At 43.2% G+C, this 18,787-nt stretch overlaps 1 protein-coding gene across 1 annotated transcript in view; it reads left to right on the top strand.

Moving 5' to 3' along the window:
• The first annotated feature begins 2,315 nt into the window (after window positions 1-2,315).
• Window positions 2,316-18,787, top strand: part of LOC122921341 (antigen WC1.1-like) — a 41,624-nt gene continuing 25,152 nt past the window's right edge. The window contains exons 1-3 of the mRNA XM_044271318.1: window positions 2,316-2,352; window positions 3,557-3,865; window positions 8,630-8,944. Of these exons, the coding sequence (XP_044127253.1) occupies window positions 2,316-2,352; window positions 3,557-3,865; window positions 8,630-8,944 (661 nt within the window). The remainder of the gene's footprint in view (window positions 2,353-3,556; window positions 3,866-8,629; window positions 8,945-18,787) is intronic.

The raw sequence follows: 18,787 nt of genomic DNA, 5'->3' as shown, positions 1-18,787 counted from the left end.
TCGCGACATCTTTATTTAGAAGAAGCTAAACAAAAGCTATTTTGCTAGGAATCTGTCATAATCACCGCTTTGACACTATCTGTGTGTGGCCATATCCATTAAGAAGTAGCTGAAATAAATCCATTTTGCTGGGAATCTTTCATATTAACCAGCCCATATACACCGCTGTGACACTGTGCGAGACCGAACCTATTTAGAAGTAGCTGAACTAAAGCTATTTTGCTGAGAATCTGTCATATTAACCAGCCCATATATACCGCTGTGACACTATCTGTGTGTGACCGAACCCATTTAGATGTAGCTGAAATAAATCTACAGGTCCTTCTAAAAAAATTAGCATATTGTGATAAAGTTCATTATTTTCTGTAATGTACTGATAAACATTAGACTTTCATATATTTTAGATTCATTACACACCAACTGAAGTAGTTCAAGCCTTTTATTGTTTTAATATTGATGATTTTGACATACAGCTCATGAAAACCCAAATTTCCTATCTCAAAAAATTAGCATATTTCCTCCGACCAATAAAAGAAAAGTGTTTTTAATACAAAAAAAGTCAACCTTCAAATAATTATGTTCAGTTCTGCACTCAATACTTGGTCGGGAATCCTTTTGCAGAAATGACTGCTTCAATGCGGCGTGGCATGGAGGCAATCAGCCTGTGGCACTGCTGAGGTGTTATGGAGGCCCAGGATGCTTCGATAGCGGCCTTAAGCTCATCCAGAGTGTTGGGTCTTGCGTCTCTCAACTTTCTCTTCCCAATATCCCACAGATTCTCTATGGGGTTCAGGTCAGGAGAGTTGGCAGGCCAATTGAGCCCAGTAATACCATGGTCAGTAAACCATTTACCAGTGGTGTTGGCACTGTGAGCAGGTGCCAGGTCGTGCTGAAAAATGAAATATTCATCTCCATAAAGCTTTTCAGCAGATGGAAGCGTGAAGTGCTCCAAAATCTCCTGATAGCTAGCTGCATTGACCCTGCCCTTGATAAAACACAGTGGACCAACACCAGCAGCTGACATGGCACCCCAGACCATCACTGACTGTGGGGACTTGACACTGGACTTCAGGCATTTTGGCATTTCCCTCTCCCCAGTCTTCCTCCAGACTCTGGCACCTTGATTTCCGAATGACATGCAACAGTCCAGTGCTGCTTCTCTGTAGCCCAGGTCAGGCGCTTCTGCCGCTGTTTCTGGGGAATGCGGCACCTGTAGCCCATTTCCTGCACACGCCTGTACACGGTGGCTCTGGATGTTTCTACTCCAGACTCAGTCCACTGCTTCCGCGGGTCCCCCAAGGTCTGGAATCGGTCCTTCTCCACAATCTTCCTCAGGGTCCGGTCACCTCTTCTAATTGTGCAGCGTTTTCTGCCACACTTTTTCCTTCCCACAGACTTCCCACTGAGGTGCCTTGATACAGCACTCTGGGAACAGCCTATTCATTCAGAAATTTCTTTCTGTGTCTTACCCTCTTGCTTGAGGGTGTCAATGATGGCCTTCTGGACAGCAGTCAGGTCGGCAGTCTTACCCATGATTGCGGTTTTGAGTAATGAACCAGGCTGGGAGTTTTTAAAAGCCTCAGGAATCTTTTGCAGGTGTTTAGAGTTAATTAGTTGATTCAGATGATTAGGTTAATAGCTCGTTTAGAGAACCTTTTCATGATATGCAAATTTTTTGAGATAGGAATTTTGGGTTTTCATGAGCTGTATGCCAAAATCATCAATATTAAAACAATAAAAGGCTTGAACTACTTCAGTTGGTGTGTAATGAATCTAAAATATATGAAAGTCTAATGTTTATCAGTACATTACAGAAAATAATGAACTTTATCACAATATGCTAATTTTTTGAGAAGGACCTGTATATTGCTGGGAATCTGTCATATTAACCAGCCCATATATACTGTTACCGTATTTTTTATTTCTTGCTTGGCGGAACGCTAACCATGAGGAAAAATTCTAATAAGGGACCCGGTCATGGTCGTGGTGGTGATGTTAGTGGAGCTACTGCTGCAGGGAGAGGACGTGGCCGTTTGGGCCCAACTACACGTCCTAGTGAACCAACTACTTCGGGTCCCAGTAGGCGCCAGAATCTCCAGAGATATTTGGTCAGGCCTAATGCCGTTCTAAGGATGGTAAGGCCTGAGTAAGTACAGGCGATAGTTGATTGGGTGGTCAACAGTGGATCCAGCAGATTTACATTATCTCCCACCCAGTCTTCTGCATAAAGCACACAGGTGGCGTCTGTAACCCATGCCCATCAGTCTGTCACATCACCGCCGTGAATATCAGGGAACTTGTCTGAGCCACAAGTCATGCAGCAGTCTCTTATGCTGTTTGAAGACTCTGTTGGTAGGGTTTCACAAGGGCATCCACCTAGCCCTTCCCCAGGGGTGGAAGACATAGAATTCACTGACGCACAACCACTTATGTTTCCTGATGAGGACATGGGAATACCACCTTAGCACGTCTCTGATGACGAAACACAGGTGCCAACTGTATCGTCTTTCTGCAGTGTGCAGACTGAAAAGGAGGTCAGGGAGGAAGACTGGGTGGAAGACGATGCAGGGGACGATAAGGTCCTAGACCCCACATGGAATGAAGGTCGTGCCACTGACTTTCAGAGTGCGGAGGAAGAGGCAGTGGTGAGACCGAGCCAACAGCACAGCAAAAGAGGGGAAAAGGTGCAAAAGCAGAGCAGCTGTGGCAAAGACAGTTCACCTGCTACTGGCCACTGCCACCAGGGACTAAGCGCACCAAAGGCAGCTTCAAGTTCCCTCGCATGGCACTTCTTCACACAATGTGCTTACGACAAGACCCAAGTGGTTTGCACGCTGTGCCATCAGAGCTTGAAGCGAGGCATTAACTTTCTGAACCTTAGCACAACCTGCATGACCAGGCATCTTCATGTGAGACACTGGCTGCAGTGGAGTAAGTACCTTCAAAACCAAGAAAGGGCTCAGGCCCCTCCTGTTTAAAGTGCCAACCTCTGCTGTTCATGTCCTGCAGATGTTGTCACTGGGTTACTAATAGATCTCGATACTAGATCACTTCTATCACTGCCGCACTATGTAGGACTGATGTGTCATGTTTTATATTTAGGAAAAAAGGGGGTCAGTCAGTGCATCCCTTTTGGTTTATATCTCTATGGTACCAAAATGGCCTCCATTGAATCCATGGACTACAGATACCAGCCTCCTATGTACTCATGCTAATTAAAATCAGCCTGTTTTGCCTCATAGGCTGATTTTAATTAGTTGCTGTTGCACTATGTGTTGTTCTATATGTTTTATATTAGGAACACGTTCGCTCAACATGGAGCAGAAAAAGAAAAACAAAAGCGCGCTGGCTCTGCCATCTATAAAATGATTTATTAACAACAAACATAAAATACTATAAAAGGCCAGCTACGCGTTTCAGTGGTGGGCCGCCACCTTCGCGTTTTATAATGACACTGAGATGGGGAAGGGACAAGTGTTCATTGGGTTCATATTCATCATGTGTAATATGTAAAGAAGTCTGTACAGTAATGTCTTCAATGATTTCTTATCATCAGGTCACAGAGAATACAGTCTAGCCGATGGTCCCACTGCTTGCTCAGGACATTTAGAAGCCCTCCATGGTGATACTTGGGGATCTGTTTGTGAGATTGACCAGGACCTTAGAGCGGCCAATGTACTTTGTAAAGAACTTGGATGTGGAGAAGCAGTGCCCTCATTAGTCACCTATATAAGAAGACCTGGACCGATATGGACAGAACAAATCCATTGTGTTGGTAATGAGTCCAGACTGTATGACTGTTTAAGAGAACCTGGGGTAGAAGGAAACTGCACCAACCCAAGTCATCCCTCCATCCAGTGCAAAGGTAAGTAACACATGTCATGTTATGGTGGGATGGTAATCATGTTTAATATATTTTTTTTGTTTTTGTTTTTTTCCCCCTTCTCCCGAGAGGGAGTAAGTAGGCAGTGGATAAAGGGAGGTTGGGTGGGGAATTGATACAATGTCATGTAATTAAAGATTGTTGAAGATTTTTTGTAAGATGTTTGTAAAAAATACAATAAAGATTTATACTAAAATATATAAATACATTGTTTAAAGGAAATATAGAGTCTGAAAATAATGCTTTGAATAAAAACTTAATTAAAGTGTTATCTTTCAAAATTCTTCAGTCTTCAGTTGACCACTAGAGCGAGCTGCCAATTGACGACCAATTATTGTAGCTGTCATAGAGCGCACACCCTGCTACACTGTTTGTACAGACTCCATATCTGCCATATGTAAGCACAACATTGCTCACTAGACAGTTAGTCTTGGGGACCACTGTCATGGCATTTCTCAAGGAAAGTTATTACAATTAATATTCCCAACATTTAAAAATTGGAGGATGAAGAAGGGGATTGTTTGTCTCTTGGGACTTAGAAATTTCTTTCTTTCTTTGTATTCTGTCGTTCCAAGACTTTTCATCTTTGTTTCATATATAACCCACTTATTCTGTGTATTACATACACATCCTGCAGTCCTTCATACACCCCATGAGTAACATACAACCCTCATAAATACTTACAGATGTAGCCAAGCTAAAATTGACTCTGATAATTTGTCACAGTGTTATCTTGTGACAAAAGCCATTGAAATACATTGAAAAATTGTTAACTTTTTCTTGCCATTCTTTACTTAACGCATTAACCATCAAGTTTAGCTCGGCTGCATCTGTATATATAAAAATACTTTACTGATACGCTGGAGGTGACAAAGCAATAGACATTACATGAAGATACAAATACTAGATATTACGTAGAGACCACCACCACACACAGCTGCTTCATGTCCTGCTCTCCCTGGATACTAAGCAAATGTGGCCAGTAACACGTATGTACATACAGTATATCCAGATCCCAACATATACTGTCTACTGGATCTACATTTCTAACCAACTCACATGCAGTACCTGACCATAAAGTACATGTACATATCGAGACGCATGCATAAACAACATATGTATCTCCACATCCATAAACATGTACAAGCCACAGGATCCACAGACCCCTATTTACATGGAACTACAGACTACAAATATCTATATGTACACATATAAAGTCTACAAGGATATTATATTTATATACATACACCACTGTTCGTCCAGGGGTTGCAGGAAAAAAGAGCCAGAGCCCCCGAATTTCCAAGGGACACAATGACCAATTGTCTTTGTCCAATTATTAGGCATATTTGTGTGGTCATCGGACTGAGGGACTTGGTGGGAATCATATTTTCCTGTAACAGAGGAGATTTAGAAAGCATCGCATCCCAGAAATATGGCGCCAAATAGTTACACATCTTTGCGTACGCCCTGCTTTGTGCAAAAATATTTGTCCCTTTCTTCCACACTTACAACTTTCATAACAAGAGGGCAGAGTGTAGGCTGGAGAGGATATGACCTACGTGAGCCAACACATTTAGCATTACTTATGCCAGTTTTCTGCTGCATTTCCAGCAAGTAGGCTGCAGGGGCGCGCGGGAGTGTAGTGGATGGGTGTAGTAGTAGTTGTCATGGTTTTCTTCCCTCCAAGGCACACTCCAGTTCTGGGATTCTCTTGCCTAATGATGGTTGGGGTGCTTTTGGTTTGCGTAGTTTTGAGATGCAAGGTGGGGTCCTAGTATACCGTTATACCTTGATGCCAACACTCTGCAGTGTAGCAGTAGTGCAGGAAGCAATGATGAGGCATTTTCACCCAGGCAGCCCCCCGACAAGAGCATCGGAATAGTTCATGCTCTGATGCTATCCTTTGCCCGGCGGTAAATCGCACAGGGCGAAGGCATTTTTAAAGTTCCAGTGACAAACCGGGCTCTCCATGGGGCTGCCAGGAAGCCCGGTGACATCAACAGCACCGATGGGTGGGCTTTAGCCCGCCAATCAGAGGCGGTGATATCACCAAACACGCTGTGTGTTATGATAAATAAAAGAGCCTGTGCCCTGCGCGATCTAGCGCAGGGCAAGGGAGCACATCGGAGCATGATATGCTCTGATGCTCGCCTCAGAGGTGCTGCCTGGGTAAAAATAAGGGTATGTCCGGGTTCAGCTCTGAACCCGGACAGCCCCTTTAATTTTATTGAATCAACTGAATTCACATTTTACGCTACATGTCCCTTAGTCTGCAATTCATTTTACTATTTTTAAGTCTGTATAAAACCATGATTTGCCGGCGGGAGATTGTGCTCTAATCATGATCTCCGGCTGGCAAATAACTAGACAACATGGGGACGAGCGATGGCATAACGATAGCTCCTCTGGCTGCTGTGGAGGAGATCGTTGCATGTAATAGCAGCCAGCGAGCGAGCAATTGGTGTGAGGGAACGCTTCCTTCCTGAAAATCCCCTGCAGAATTGTCCTGTGTAATACAGCCTTAAGACGCTGCAGTGTTCATGAATACATTACAGAAATTAATGATGAGCAAATTTCTTGAAATTCAATTGTGATACAATTCAGCCTTTTCCCTGAAAATCTGTGAATGGCATTGTGGGGTCATCCATGACTGTATGTAACTCATAATAAGCTCTTTAAAGCCAAGCCAGCGTTAGTAATGTCAAAGTAAGGGTCCATTCACACGTCTGTTGTTTCTTTCCTGATCTGTTCCGTTTTTTGCGGAACAGATCTGGACCAGATCTGGACCCATTAATTTTCAATGGGTCCTGAAAAAAATATCAGACATTGTGCTGTCCGATTTTGTTCAGGACCCATTGAAAATGAATGGGTCCAGATCTGTTCCGCAAAAAACGGAACAGATCAGGAAAGAAACAACGGACGTGTGAATGGACCCTAACAGTGACAGACCAAAAGTTTGGACACACCTTCTCATTCAACGAGTTTTCTTTATTTTCATGACTATGAAAATTGTAGATTCACACTGAAGGCATCAAAACTATGAATTAACATATGTGGAATTATATACATAACAAAAAAGAAAATATACATAACAACTGAAAATATGTCATATTCTAGGTTCTTCAAAGTAACCACCTTTTGCTTTGATTACTGCTTTGCACACTCTTGGCATTCTCTTGATGAGCTTCAAGAGGTAGTCACCTGAAATGGTCTTCCAACAGTCTTGAAGGAGTTCCCAGAGATGCTTTGCACTTGTTGTCCCTTTTGCCTTCATTCTGCGGTCCAGCTCACCCCAAACCATCTCGATTGGGTTCAGGTCCGGTGACAGTGGAGGCCAGGTCACCTGGCGCAGCACCCCATCACTCTCCTTCATGGTCAAAAAGCCCTTACACAGCCTGGAGGTGTGTTTGGGGTCATTGTCCTGTTGAAAAATAAATGATGGTCCATCTAAACGCAAACCGGATGGAATAGCATGCCGCTGCAAGATGCTGTGGTAGCCATGCTGGTTCAGTATGCCTTCAATTTTGAATAAATCCCCAACAGTGTCACCAGCAAAGCACCCCTACACCATCACACCTCCTCCTCCATGCTTCACGGTGGGAACCAGGCATGTAGAGTCCATCCATTCACCTTTTCTGCGTCGCACAAAGACACGGTGGTTGGAGCCAAAGATCTCAAATTTGGACTCATCAGACCAAAGCACAGATTTCCACTGGTCTAATGTCCATTCCTTGTGTTCTTTAGCCCAAACAAGTCTCTTCTGCTTGTTGCCTATCCTTAGCAGTGGTTTCCTAGCAGATATTCTACCATGAAGGCCTGATTCACACAGTCTCCTCTTAACAGTTGTTCAAGAGATGTGTCTGCTGCTAGAACTCTGTGTGGCATTGACCTGGTCTCTAATCTGAGCTGCTGTTAACCTGCGATTTCTGAGGCTGGTGACTCGGATGAACTTTTGGTCTTCCTTTCCTGGGGCGGTCCGCATGTGAGCCAGTTTCTTTGTAGCGCTTGATGGTTTTTGTGACTGCACTTGGGGACACTTTCAAAGTTTTCCCAATTTTTTGGACTGACTGACCTTAATTTCTTAAAGTAATGATGGCCACTCGTTTTTCTTTACTTAGCTGCTTTTTTCTTGCCATAATACAAATTCTAACAGTCTATTCAGTAGGACTATCAGCTGTGTATCCACCTGACTTCTCCACAACGCAACTGATGGTCCCAACCCCATTTATAAGGCAAGAAATCCCACTTATTAAACCTGACAGGGCACACCTGTGAAGTGAAAACCATTTCAGGTGACTACCTCTTGAAGCTCATCAAGAGAATGCCAAGAGTGTGCAAAGCAGTAATCAAAGCAAAAGGTGGCTACTTTGAAGAACCTAGAATATGACATATTTTCAGTTGTTTCACACTTTTTTGTTATGTATATAATTCCACATGTGTTAATTCATAGTTTTGATGCCTTCAGTGTGAATCTACAATTTTCATAGTCATGAAAATAAAGAAAACTCTTTGAATGAGAAGGTGTGTCCAAACTTTTGGTCTGTACTGTATATGGCTATGGGTAAAAACTATCGACTGGGATCATATTGTCCTTCTTCATCTTTCATTTCTCCTGATTCAGATTTGACCCAAATTTCTTTTTTCTTAATTTGAATTGTTTAGAATCAATTTTCCCATCTCTAACAGACACATTTATCACTTTGAAGACTTTTTCACATCACGTCTTCATTCTTTTGATGGTTTTAGGCTTATTTACCAGCTATAGACTTGTGGACAGTAGTGACAACTGTTCTGGGAGAGTGGAGGTGATATATGAAGGACAATGGATGGCGGTGTGCAGCTCTCACTGGAGTCTACGAGAGGCCAATGTTCTCTGCAGGCAAATGAAATGTGGAACTGCTGTCTCTATTCCAGGTGGAGGATATTTTGGGGAATATAATCTTACTACCACATATAGATTTCATTGTACAGGTACAGAATACCACCTGGAGGACTGTGATATAACTGCACTTGGAAATAGTAAATGTCCATCCTGGGATACTGCTGGAGTTATATGCACAGGTAAGAGTCACTGAATATCGACCTTTAACCGTGTAACCATACCCTTACTAAGATTTAAAAAGAATACAAAGGTCCAGAAGTACACAAGAGGTACATTACAGTCTGCTTTTGAATTGTTTCATTTCAGTCTCTACATGGTTTTAAGAGTCGTTAATATCCTTAAAATATCAGCCTTCACAAAAACATTTTTTACTGCTCCAATGCATGTAAAATAAAAATGAGCAACTTTTTGTATATATTCTTTATAATAAATTTTCTTTTTTTTATTTAATTGTTATTGTTTTTTGTAAACCATTACAATATGTATCATTTCAATGTATCATATCTTTCAGATATATCATTTCATTGTATCATAGCTAAAAGCAAAAAACAAGCAACAAACATAGCAAAAACAAAATTGAAACAAAATAAAACAGAAGGCAGCTAGGAGTTCAGATTGAGCTCAGGTTTGAGTCGTATCCTACAATGGACATTGTGAGAAATATCTATCATTTGTACCTAAATGTTCAGAAGAGATCAGGTTTATATTGTTTTTCTCCCGGAGGAGATTTCTACACCTAACTTGGAGGTATTTGTAAAATTCAGTTCAATAAAGCATAGGTATCAGACAGGTACCTGAAAGAGCAAAAACATTCCCAATCATATAGCTGAGACAGAGAAAGGAATACCTCTAGCCATCCATGTTGATATATCTAGGTTTCGAATGCAAGCAGATACATACTGTATTGGGACAGAGGACTAGGAATATTTAGGCACATGTGGTGATTCTCTATGGAATTCAATCCAATAGTTGGCTGAATAAGGGTGTGATGACAGTACCCAGGTATCCTATTCTGTCAGTCTTCCAGTCTAGAAGATATTTAGTACAAAACAAGTGTAAGGACTTTTGAGGGATGAATAAAGGCATAGCTTGAGATTTAGTAGTGTTTAGTTTATATAGGTAGATTTGTCCATAAATGTACAAGTCACATAGGGCTTTTTCGTGAGCTCTCAGGTCAGACAGGGTCAAAATAACGATTATTTAGAAAAAGGTGGGCACTTTGAGAATATTGTTGTTGGTGCTGAGTGGTAGGGAAATCTTCCAAATATACTTATAATCAAGGAACTACGGCACTCAAGCTTGGGGTTACTGTAGTTGCAGTTAGTTCATTTATTATTTCCATCCAAATTAGCATAGACAACATATGGCCAAAATTTTGGTTCCTTCCCGGAACCTTGTTCACGGCCTATAGACAGTAAATACAAAGACCGTGATTAGCTGTTGTTAATTAACTATATGTACTAAATGGTGGTAAGTATAAGTCTAAGGTTAATAAAATATTGTCACCATCAAAATTAATATATATATATATATATACATACACACATACATATACATATGTCGAGAATATATGTAATGTCTAACGTGGGGATACAAGGATACCACACAGAGACAAAAAACACCCATAGAATAACATCATCCAATATTAAGTTGTCGACTGTTAAGTACATTACAGTTCACATAATTAAATGCAGACCAACATATACATGTAAAGTCTAAGGCTAGAGGTGTATCACTCACTGAGAAATGGCATTGTTCTATAACTAGAGTTGAGCAGACACCTGGAAGTTCGGGTTCGATGGGTTCGGCCGAACTTCGCAAAAAAGTTTGAGTTCGGGACCCGAACTTGACCCCGAACCCCATTGAAGTCAATGGGGATCCGAACTTTGGAGCACTAAAATGGCTCTAAAAAAGTAATGGAAAGGGCTAGAGGGCTGCAAAAGGCAGCAACATGTGGTTAAGAGCATGGCAAGTGTTCTAAAAACAAATGTAGATAGGGAAATTACTTCAAATAACATAAAATACGTAAAAATAAAAAATAACCTTGACCTAGGAGGAGGAGGTCCATATGGAGTAGGAGGTTGAGGAGGCGGTGAATGTGGCATTGTAGGTTAAAGCGGCGGTGGAGGAGGACAAGGTAGCCAACACTGGATTTTGGTTTAGTTTTTTATTTTATTATTTTTTGGGGGTTTAAATTTGGGTAGACCCCAAAACCTTGGGAAATATAAAAAATAAAACAAAGAGAGAATGCGCTGGAGTACAAAAATGGCTGGGTGAGGCTTGTATACATGTCTATTCTGCACAAGGTACGGACATGCCTGGTTTATTTTAATGAACGTGAGCCTGTCCACATTGGCTGTGGACAGGCGGCTACGCTTGTTTGTGATAACGCCCCCTGCTGTGCTAAACAGACGTTCAGACAATACACTGGCTGCAGGGCAGGCCAGCACCTCCAAGGCGTAACGGGCAAGCTCAGGCCATGTGCTCAATTTGGAGACACAGAAGTTGAAGGGGGCAGACCCGTCATTCAGTACGTGTAGGCGTGTGCACACATACTGCTCCACCATGTTGCTGAAATGCTGCCTCCGTCTATACAGATATGTCTTAAAACAGCCTGCTGTCGTTTCCCCCTGGCTGTGCTGAAGTTGGTGGTGAAGGTGTTACGCTGACCGGATGAGGAGGCGGTAGAGGATGAGAAAGGGGAGTAGGAGGAGAAGGCAACAGGAGGCAAAGAGAAACGCCCTGAAATCCTCGGTGGTGGAAGGACATGCGCCAAACTGCTATCCGCCTCAGGCCCAGCCGCCACTGCATTTACCCAGTGTGCTGTTAGGGATATATAACATGGCTGACCGTGCTAACTGGTCCACGTATCCGTAGATATGTGGACCTTGCCACAGATAGTGTTGTGCAGTGCACACCTGATTTTGTCCCCCACTTGGTTGTGCAGGGAAGGGATGGCTCATCTGGAAAAGTAGTGGTGGCTGGGAAACACATACTGTGGGACAGCCACCGCCATCAGATTCTTAAAACTGTCCATGTCCACCAGACGGAATTAAAGCATTTAAAAGGCCAGGAATTTGGAAATGCTGCTATTCAGGGCCAGGGATCGCGGGTGGGTAGGGGGGTACTTCCTCTTTTGCTCCAATGTTTGGGAGATAGACAGCTGAACGCTTCCATGGGACATTATGGAGATGCTTTGTGACCGAGGAGGTGGTGTTGCTGCCACATCCCCTGTTTGCAGGGTGGCAGATGCCACTGTCACTCCAGAGGGGGGCGAAGAGGCCGAGACTGCAGCAGAAGAGAAAGCAGGAGGAGCCAGAGACCTTTCTTGTTTTTTGATGTGTCTACTCCACTGCAGCTCGTGCTTTTCACTTAGATGCCTGGTCATGCAGGTTGTGCTCAGGTTGAGAACGTTTATGCCTCACTTCAGGCTCTGATTGCACAGCGTGCCAACCACTCGTGTCTTGTCGTCAGCACATTGTCTGATGAACTGCCACGCCAGGGAACTCCTTGGAGCTTGCTTTGGTGTGCTCAGTCCCTTGGTGCGGTAGGCAGTAGCAGGCATACTGTCTAGGGGACGGCCGCTCCGCTTTTATACCCTGCTCCCTCTTTTGCCGTGCTGGTGGCTCTGTGCGACCAACACCTCTTCCTCCGAACTACACAGGTCACTCGCATGACCTTGATTCCATGGGGGGTCCAGGGCCTCATCGTCCTCCACATCATCTTCCACCCAGTCTTCACCCCTGCCCTCCTTGTCGGTCTGCACCTATGTTTCGTCATCATTCGAGATGTGCTGCGGTGGTCCTCCCATGTACTCACCTTGAAACATAAGTGGTTGGGAATTGGTGCACTCAATCTCTTCCACTTCTGGGGCAGGGCTATGTGGATAGCCCTGGGAAACCCTGCCAGCAGAGTCATCAAAAAGCATAAAAGACTGCTGCATGACTTGGGGCTCAGACTGCTTGGCTGATTTGCAAGGGGGTGAGGTGAAAGACTGATGGCCATGGGCTGCAGGTGCCAACTCTGATCTTTCAGCAGAGGATTGGGTGGGAGACAATATGAAGGAACTGGAGGCACTGTCAGCCACCCAATCTACTATCGTCTGTACTTGTTCTGGCCTCACCAATCGTAGAGCTGCATTCGGCCCTACCAAATAGCGCTGAAGGTTCTGTCGTCTACTCACACCTGAGGAAGGGGTTTCACTTGGGCGTGTAGCTGGCACAGATCAACCATGTCCTCTCCCTGCAACAAAAGCTCCACCAACAGTACCATGACCAGGGCCACGTCCCTTTTTTGATGCTCTCCTAATTTTTTCGGTCACCCACTGAAGTAACAGACGTTTTTACTAAATTAAGTTCCTTGTGAACAATGCAGAGCAGGGGTTTTTTGACGGCCAAAATGGGTTAATGTCACCCAACAATAGAACAGGTACTTTATTGACCACAAAAGTTTTTTTTCTCACACACAATGAAACAGATGGATTTAACTGTATTTATTTAACTACCAGAAATGCAACACAGGGCAAAAAGGTTCTTTATTGCCCCCCAAAAGTTTTTATTTTTTTAACCATAAATGAAACAGATGGATTTAACTGAGATTATATTGCACTCACAAATGAAGCACAAGGGTTTTTTACATAAAAAATTGTGGATATGTCACCCCTACAATGGAACAGATGGATTTGCTGAATTTATTTGCCTGCCTGTCACATATGCAGTGCAGGCCTCAGAGGTACTTTACAACAAAAAATGTAAATATGTCACCCCACAATGGATCAGATGGATTCAACTGATTATATTTTGCTCTCAGAAATGCAGGACAGGGGTACTTTACAGAAAGAAAATGGGGATATGTCCCCCCCTGGGTCCCAGAACTCACAGACGGTATTATTTTCCCTTCTCCTGGCACATATACATTGCAGGTGCACTTTAAAAATGGGTATATGTCGGTCACTGAACTACAAGAACAGGATTAAATGATTGTCTCTCGCACATAAGCAGTGCTTTTTTTTTCACTCTCACTGGACACCCCAAAACAAAAAACGCTGTAGATTGCAGACTTCACACCAAGTGCAGATATAAGAGTCTTTCCTATTCTCTCCCTCACAGCAGCAGCATCCAATCCCTACACTAAGCACAGCAGAGTGACGTGCAGCGCTACGTGACTCCAGCTTATATAGAGACTGGGTCACATGCTGCACTTGGCCAATCACAGCCATGCCATTAGTAGGCATGGCTGTGATGGCTTCTAAGGGCACACAAGTTAAACGCTTGTTGATTGGCTGCCCTGCAGCCTTTCAACAAGCGCCATTAAATCACCAAACACCGAACTCGAACCCAGACTTTTACAAAAATGTTCGGTTTCAGGTCCGGGTACAAAAAAAACTAAAGTTTGGTACGAACCCAAACTTTACAGTTCGCTCAACCCTATCTATAACTTGTTATTATAATCAAAGACCCCTTGATACTGTGTCTCAAAATGCTGAGTGTTAGCACATTAAGTATAGTCACTTCAATTACAGTTTGATGACAAACTGATGAGTACCAGATATATTTTGAACCAGAAACAGCAGAGTATCGGTATAGGATGGTGGCATTCCAATCTGTTAAGCGCACATGTCTTGTTTAAATAGGCATGGTAGTAAGAGCGCATGTCATGTTAAAGTAGGATTGATAGTAAGGGACTAATAACCGCCCCTTCATTGGTTTACCATTCGCTGCGTGCTACATGCGAGCTGATGTTATGTCAGCTAAGCGGTCATATGACCCGGAACACGCCCAAGTAGTGGTGTGAGTATGGGTAGGGGATATTTTAGAGTCATGAGAGCAAGCACCGTCTCCTTCAGCTTGGACAAGGGTATCTACAAGGGTAGTCGGGATGATGGACACACTAATGACCAGGCAAGGTTTAACGGACATAATGAAAACTTGAGTACTAGCCTCAAATGTGCATAGAATGAAATATTAGTATAGAAATCACAGATTTATAATTTGAGTTAGTAACTTAATGTGATGTATTGATGATATAGATTTTTTTTGTCCCTCTACGAGGACCTCTGATAGGTCTATCTTATATCCATCATACGGTATAACTGTTAGTATCAAGATTAATAAAAGTATGTATACAGGACTATACCTTATTTGGTCTCTTCATCTAGTCTGCAAAAAAGTAACACAGATTAGGAAAATTACACATGATTTTTTAAGAGCAAACATCAAATTCTTGATTAACCATTACGGTGAAGAGTTTTGAGTTCATGAACCCAAAAGGACTCTTGTTTTTTAATTAATCGTACCCTATTTCCTCCCCTTCGGTAAACAGAAACGTGTTCCAATACTTGATATTTTAATTGATTAACGCGGTGTCATGCCCTGCTCGGGCTACGTGCGGAGGTCTGCCAGATTAGCAGCACGTGTCTAGTCTTTTGTTTTGGAGTCAAACTAGAACCGCCTCCCTTCCCTGTTGGTTTAAATTACACCCACTCCCAGTGTTCCGTGCGGGTTATAGCCTTTGTCTAGCTCTGTGGAAGTAAGGAAGGAAGGATTGGCTTTTCATGCTCAGAAAAGATAAGCTGGTTATTGTTTTCTTGTTGTTTGCTGTCTATGCTGTTAGAGAGACGCCTGTCCCCTCCAGGTTCTGAGGGAGCAGGCTGGCTCTATTCCCCTAAACCATCTTAGGGATTTTAGGGTATTTGCAGCCCAGCCACGAGAACACGTTATTCCCACCTTAAGGGTCTGAACGTGGGCATAGTAGTATAAGGAGAGCTGGTAGGGAAGTGTCAGGAGGTGACCCTGATCCCCAGCTTCTTGCCTAGATACTTGTTTGTTTATTCTTCTGTGTATCTGATGTCCTGTCCGCCGTGACATTGAAACCCGCCATAACCTAGACTGCCATTTCGCAGCAGCCTTGAGATGGAGTCAATTAATTCGTTGGTTGATTGTATGCAGGAATCAACTTGGGAGGTAGCTGACCTCCACAATACTGTTGCACTTTGTCAGAATTGTCTGCTTCATGGCTCCGCTGGTGGGAGTCAGTCCAACCTTGAACCTAAGGTTGCTCTTCCTGATCGGTTTTCAGTGGGTGTGGATAACTTTATCCACTTTAAAGAGTCATGCAAGTTATCTTTTCGGCTGCGTCCAGCTTCGTCAGGTGTTGAAAGTCAGAGGGTTGGTATAATAATTTCTCTGCTTAAAGGAGACGCGCAATTCTGGGCCTTTTCTCTGCTGCCCTGTTCTCTGGCCCTCCGCTCGGTAGAGGAATTTTTTAAATCCTTGGGATTAATTTATGAAGACTCAGATGGCGGAATCTAAATTGCGTAATTTATCACAGGGTGAACATACTGCAGAGACTTACTGCGTTGAATTTAGGAGATGGGCTACCGAGTCAGGGTGGAATGACCCTGCGTTACGTAGTCAGTTTTGTCAGGGGTTATCTGAGAGATGCCCTTGCTTTTCATGAGTACCCAGAAACTTTGGAGAATGCAATGTCTTTGGCAGTACGGTTAGATAGACATATTAGAGAGAGGTGTAAGGCTCCCTCCGCGCAAGGGATCCCTTCTGTGAGTGGTTTTGTCTCGCCTGCTCCCCAGGGTGATATGACATGTAACTCTGGGTAAGGGAGGAACCCATGCAGCTGGGTCAGGTATCTTTCCGTTCTGGCAGTAAAGACTTTAGGAGATTGCATAAACTATGTTACAACTGTGGGAAAAGTGGTCATTTTATTTTTGCTTGTCCCTTTGTTAAACCGCATGCTGATGAGAAAGAGAAAAAATAAAACTTCCTGACTCTTGGTAGCGTGAATGGAGTGGGGGAGCAAGCAGGTATGCAAGCTCCCTGTAATACTTGTTTTCTCCTTCAAGCTATGGTGGCACTAGACTCAAGAAATGTATTTGTTGAAGTATTCATTGACTGTGGTTATGGGGTAAACCTTATTGATTCTCTTTTTCTTCAAAGTCTGGGGCTAAGTACTTGCACGTTAGAAAGAGAGATTCCGGTTTTTGCAATTGATTCTTCCCCTCTTTGTCAAAGGAGTCTCACTCATATTGCCCATGGTATTCAATTAAGGGTGGGTGATTCACAAGTTGAGATTATTTCTTGTTTTGTCATGAAGGACTTGCATGCTCCTATAGTCTTAGGCCCCTTTAACACGGGCGAGTATTCCGCGCCGATGCGATGAATGGGGTTGCATGAAAATCGCAAGCATCAGCAAGCAAGTGCAGATGCGGTGCGATTTTCACGCACGGTTGCTAGGAGACGATAGGGATGGAGACCCGATCATTATTATTTTCCCTTATAACATGGTTATAAGGGAAAATAATAGCATTCTGAATACAGAATGCATAGTTAAATAGCACTGGAGGGGTTAAAAATAAAATAAAAAATATTTAACTCACCTTAGTTCACTTGCTCGCGCAGCCCGGCATCTCCTTCTGTATTCATCTTAGCTGTGTGCAGTAACAAGGACCTGTGGTGACGTCACAGTCATCACATGATCCATCACATGATCTTTTACCATGGTGATGGATCATGTGATGACTGTGACGTCACCAAAGGTCCATGTTGCTACACAAAGCTAAGATGAAGACAGAAGGAGATGCCGGCTACACGAGCAAGTGGACTAAGGTGAGTTAAATTATTTTTAATTTTTTTTAACCCCTCCACCGCTATTTAACTATGCATTCTGTATTCAGAATGCTATTAAGGGAAAATAATACAATCTACAGAATACCGATCTCAGACCCGAACTTCTGTTAAGAAGTTCAGGTTTGGGTACCAAACGTGCGCAATTTTTCTCACGCGAGTGCAAAACGCATGACAATGTTTTGCACTTGCGCAGCAAAATCGCGGGTGTTCCCGCAACGCACCCGCACATGTTTCCGCAATGGCCGTGTGAAAGAGGCCTTAGGGTTACCGTGGTTGACAAAACATAACCCACTTATAGATTGGCAAGCAAGACAGATCATTGGTGTCACCGCCAGATCTCTGAGAAGTTCTGATAGACGTTCTTCAGTACCTCCTGCATGATGTTCTTTTGTTTTGACATCTCTTCTCCCTCTCCCAACTGTCATCAATTAGCAGTGATTGCCTCCCTTTAGATCCCCTCCCATACTGCCTCACTTTGCGGTTTATACTATTTCCTGTTTTGTCCTACCTGCCAGGGTGGCGCTAGAGAGCAAGAACATTGTTTGTGAGATTTTTGTAGATAGTGGAGCAGCTGTCAATCTCATTGATAATCAATTTGCTATAACACATGGTTTCCAGGTATGCACTTTGGGAAAGGACCTGTTTTTGCTATTGATTCCGCTCCACTTTCTCAAAAATCATTAAAGGGCATAGTTCACAATATCCGTTTGACTGTGGTTGATGCTCATGTTGAGGATGTGCATGTTTTCGTCCTAAGCGGGTTACCTACTCCTCTAGTGTTGGGGCTACCCTGGCTCACTAAACATAACCCCACCATTGATTGGCAAGCGAGGCAAATAAATGGTTGGAGTGACTTTTTGCAGAGAGAATTGCCTCTTGATGTCCCTTTCAGAGGTTTCTACTAAACTGTACCATCTTTTCTCTCAGAATTTTCAGATATGTTTTCTGAGAGTGGTGTTCAGGAGCTGCCCGCTCACCGGGAGTACAATTGCCCTATTAATCTCATCCCAGCTGCCTAAATCTCATTTGTACAATCTCTCCCAACCTGAAAGGGTCGCTATGCGTACTTATATCTCCGAGAGCCTGAGAAGGGACACATACAACCCTCAAAGTCACCTGTTGCTGCTGTTTTGTTTTTTTGTTAAGAAAAAAGATGGTTCTTTAAGACCATGTTTGGATTTCAGGGAGCTGAACAGTATCACAATTCGTGACCCTTATCCGCTTCCTCTGATCCCGGACCTGTTTAACCAGATTGTTGGGGCTAAAGTTTTTTTCCAAATTGGATCTAAGAGGGGCATACAACCTGGTCAGGGTCATAGAAGGGGACGAATGGAAGATGGCCTTCAATACCCCTGAGGGTCATTTTGAGAATTTGGTTAT

The sequence above is a fragment of the Bufo gargarizans genome, chromosome 11 (assembly GCF_014858855.1).
Source record: "Bufo gargarizans isolate SCDJY-AF-19 chromosome 11, ASM1485885v1, whole genome shotgun sequence".
Taxonomy (NCBI): domain Eukaryota; kingdom Metazoa; phylum Chordata; class Amphibia; order Anura; family Bufonidae; genus Bufo; species Bufo gargarizans.
The sequence above is the reverse complement of the archived record's forward strand: the minus strand, read 5'-3'. Positions and strand labels throughout refer to the sequence as shown.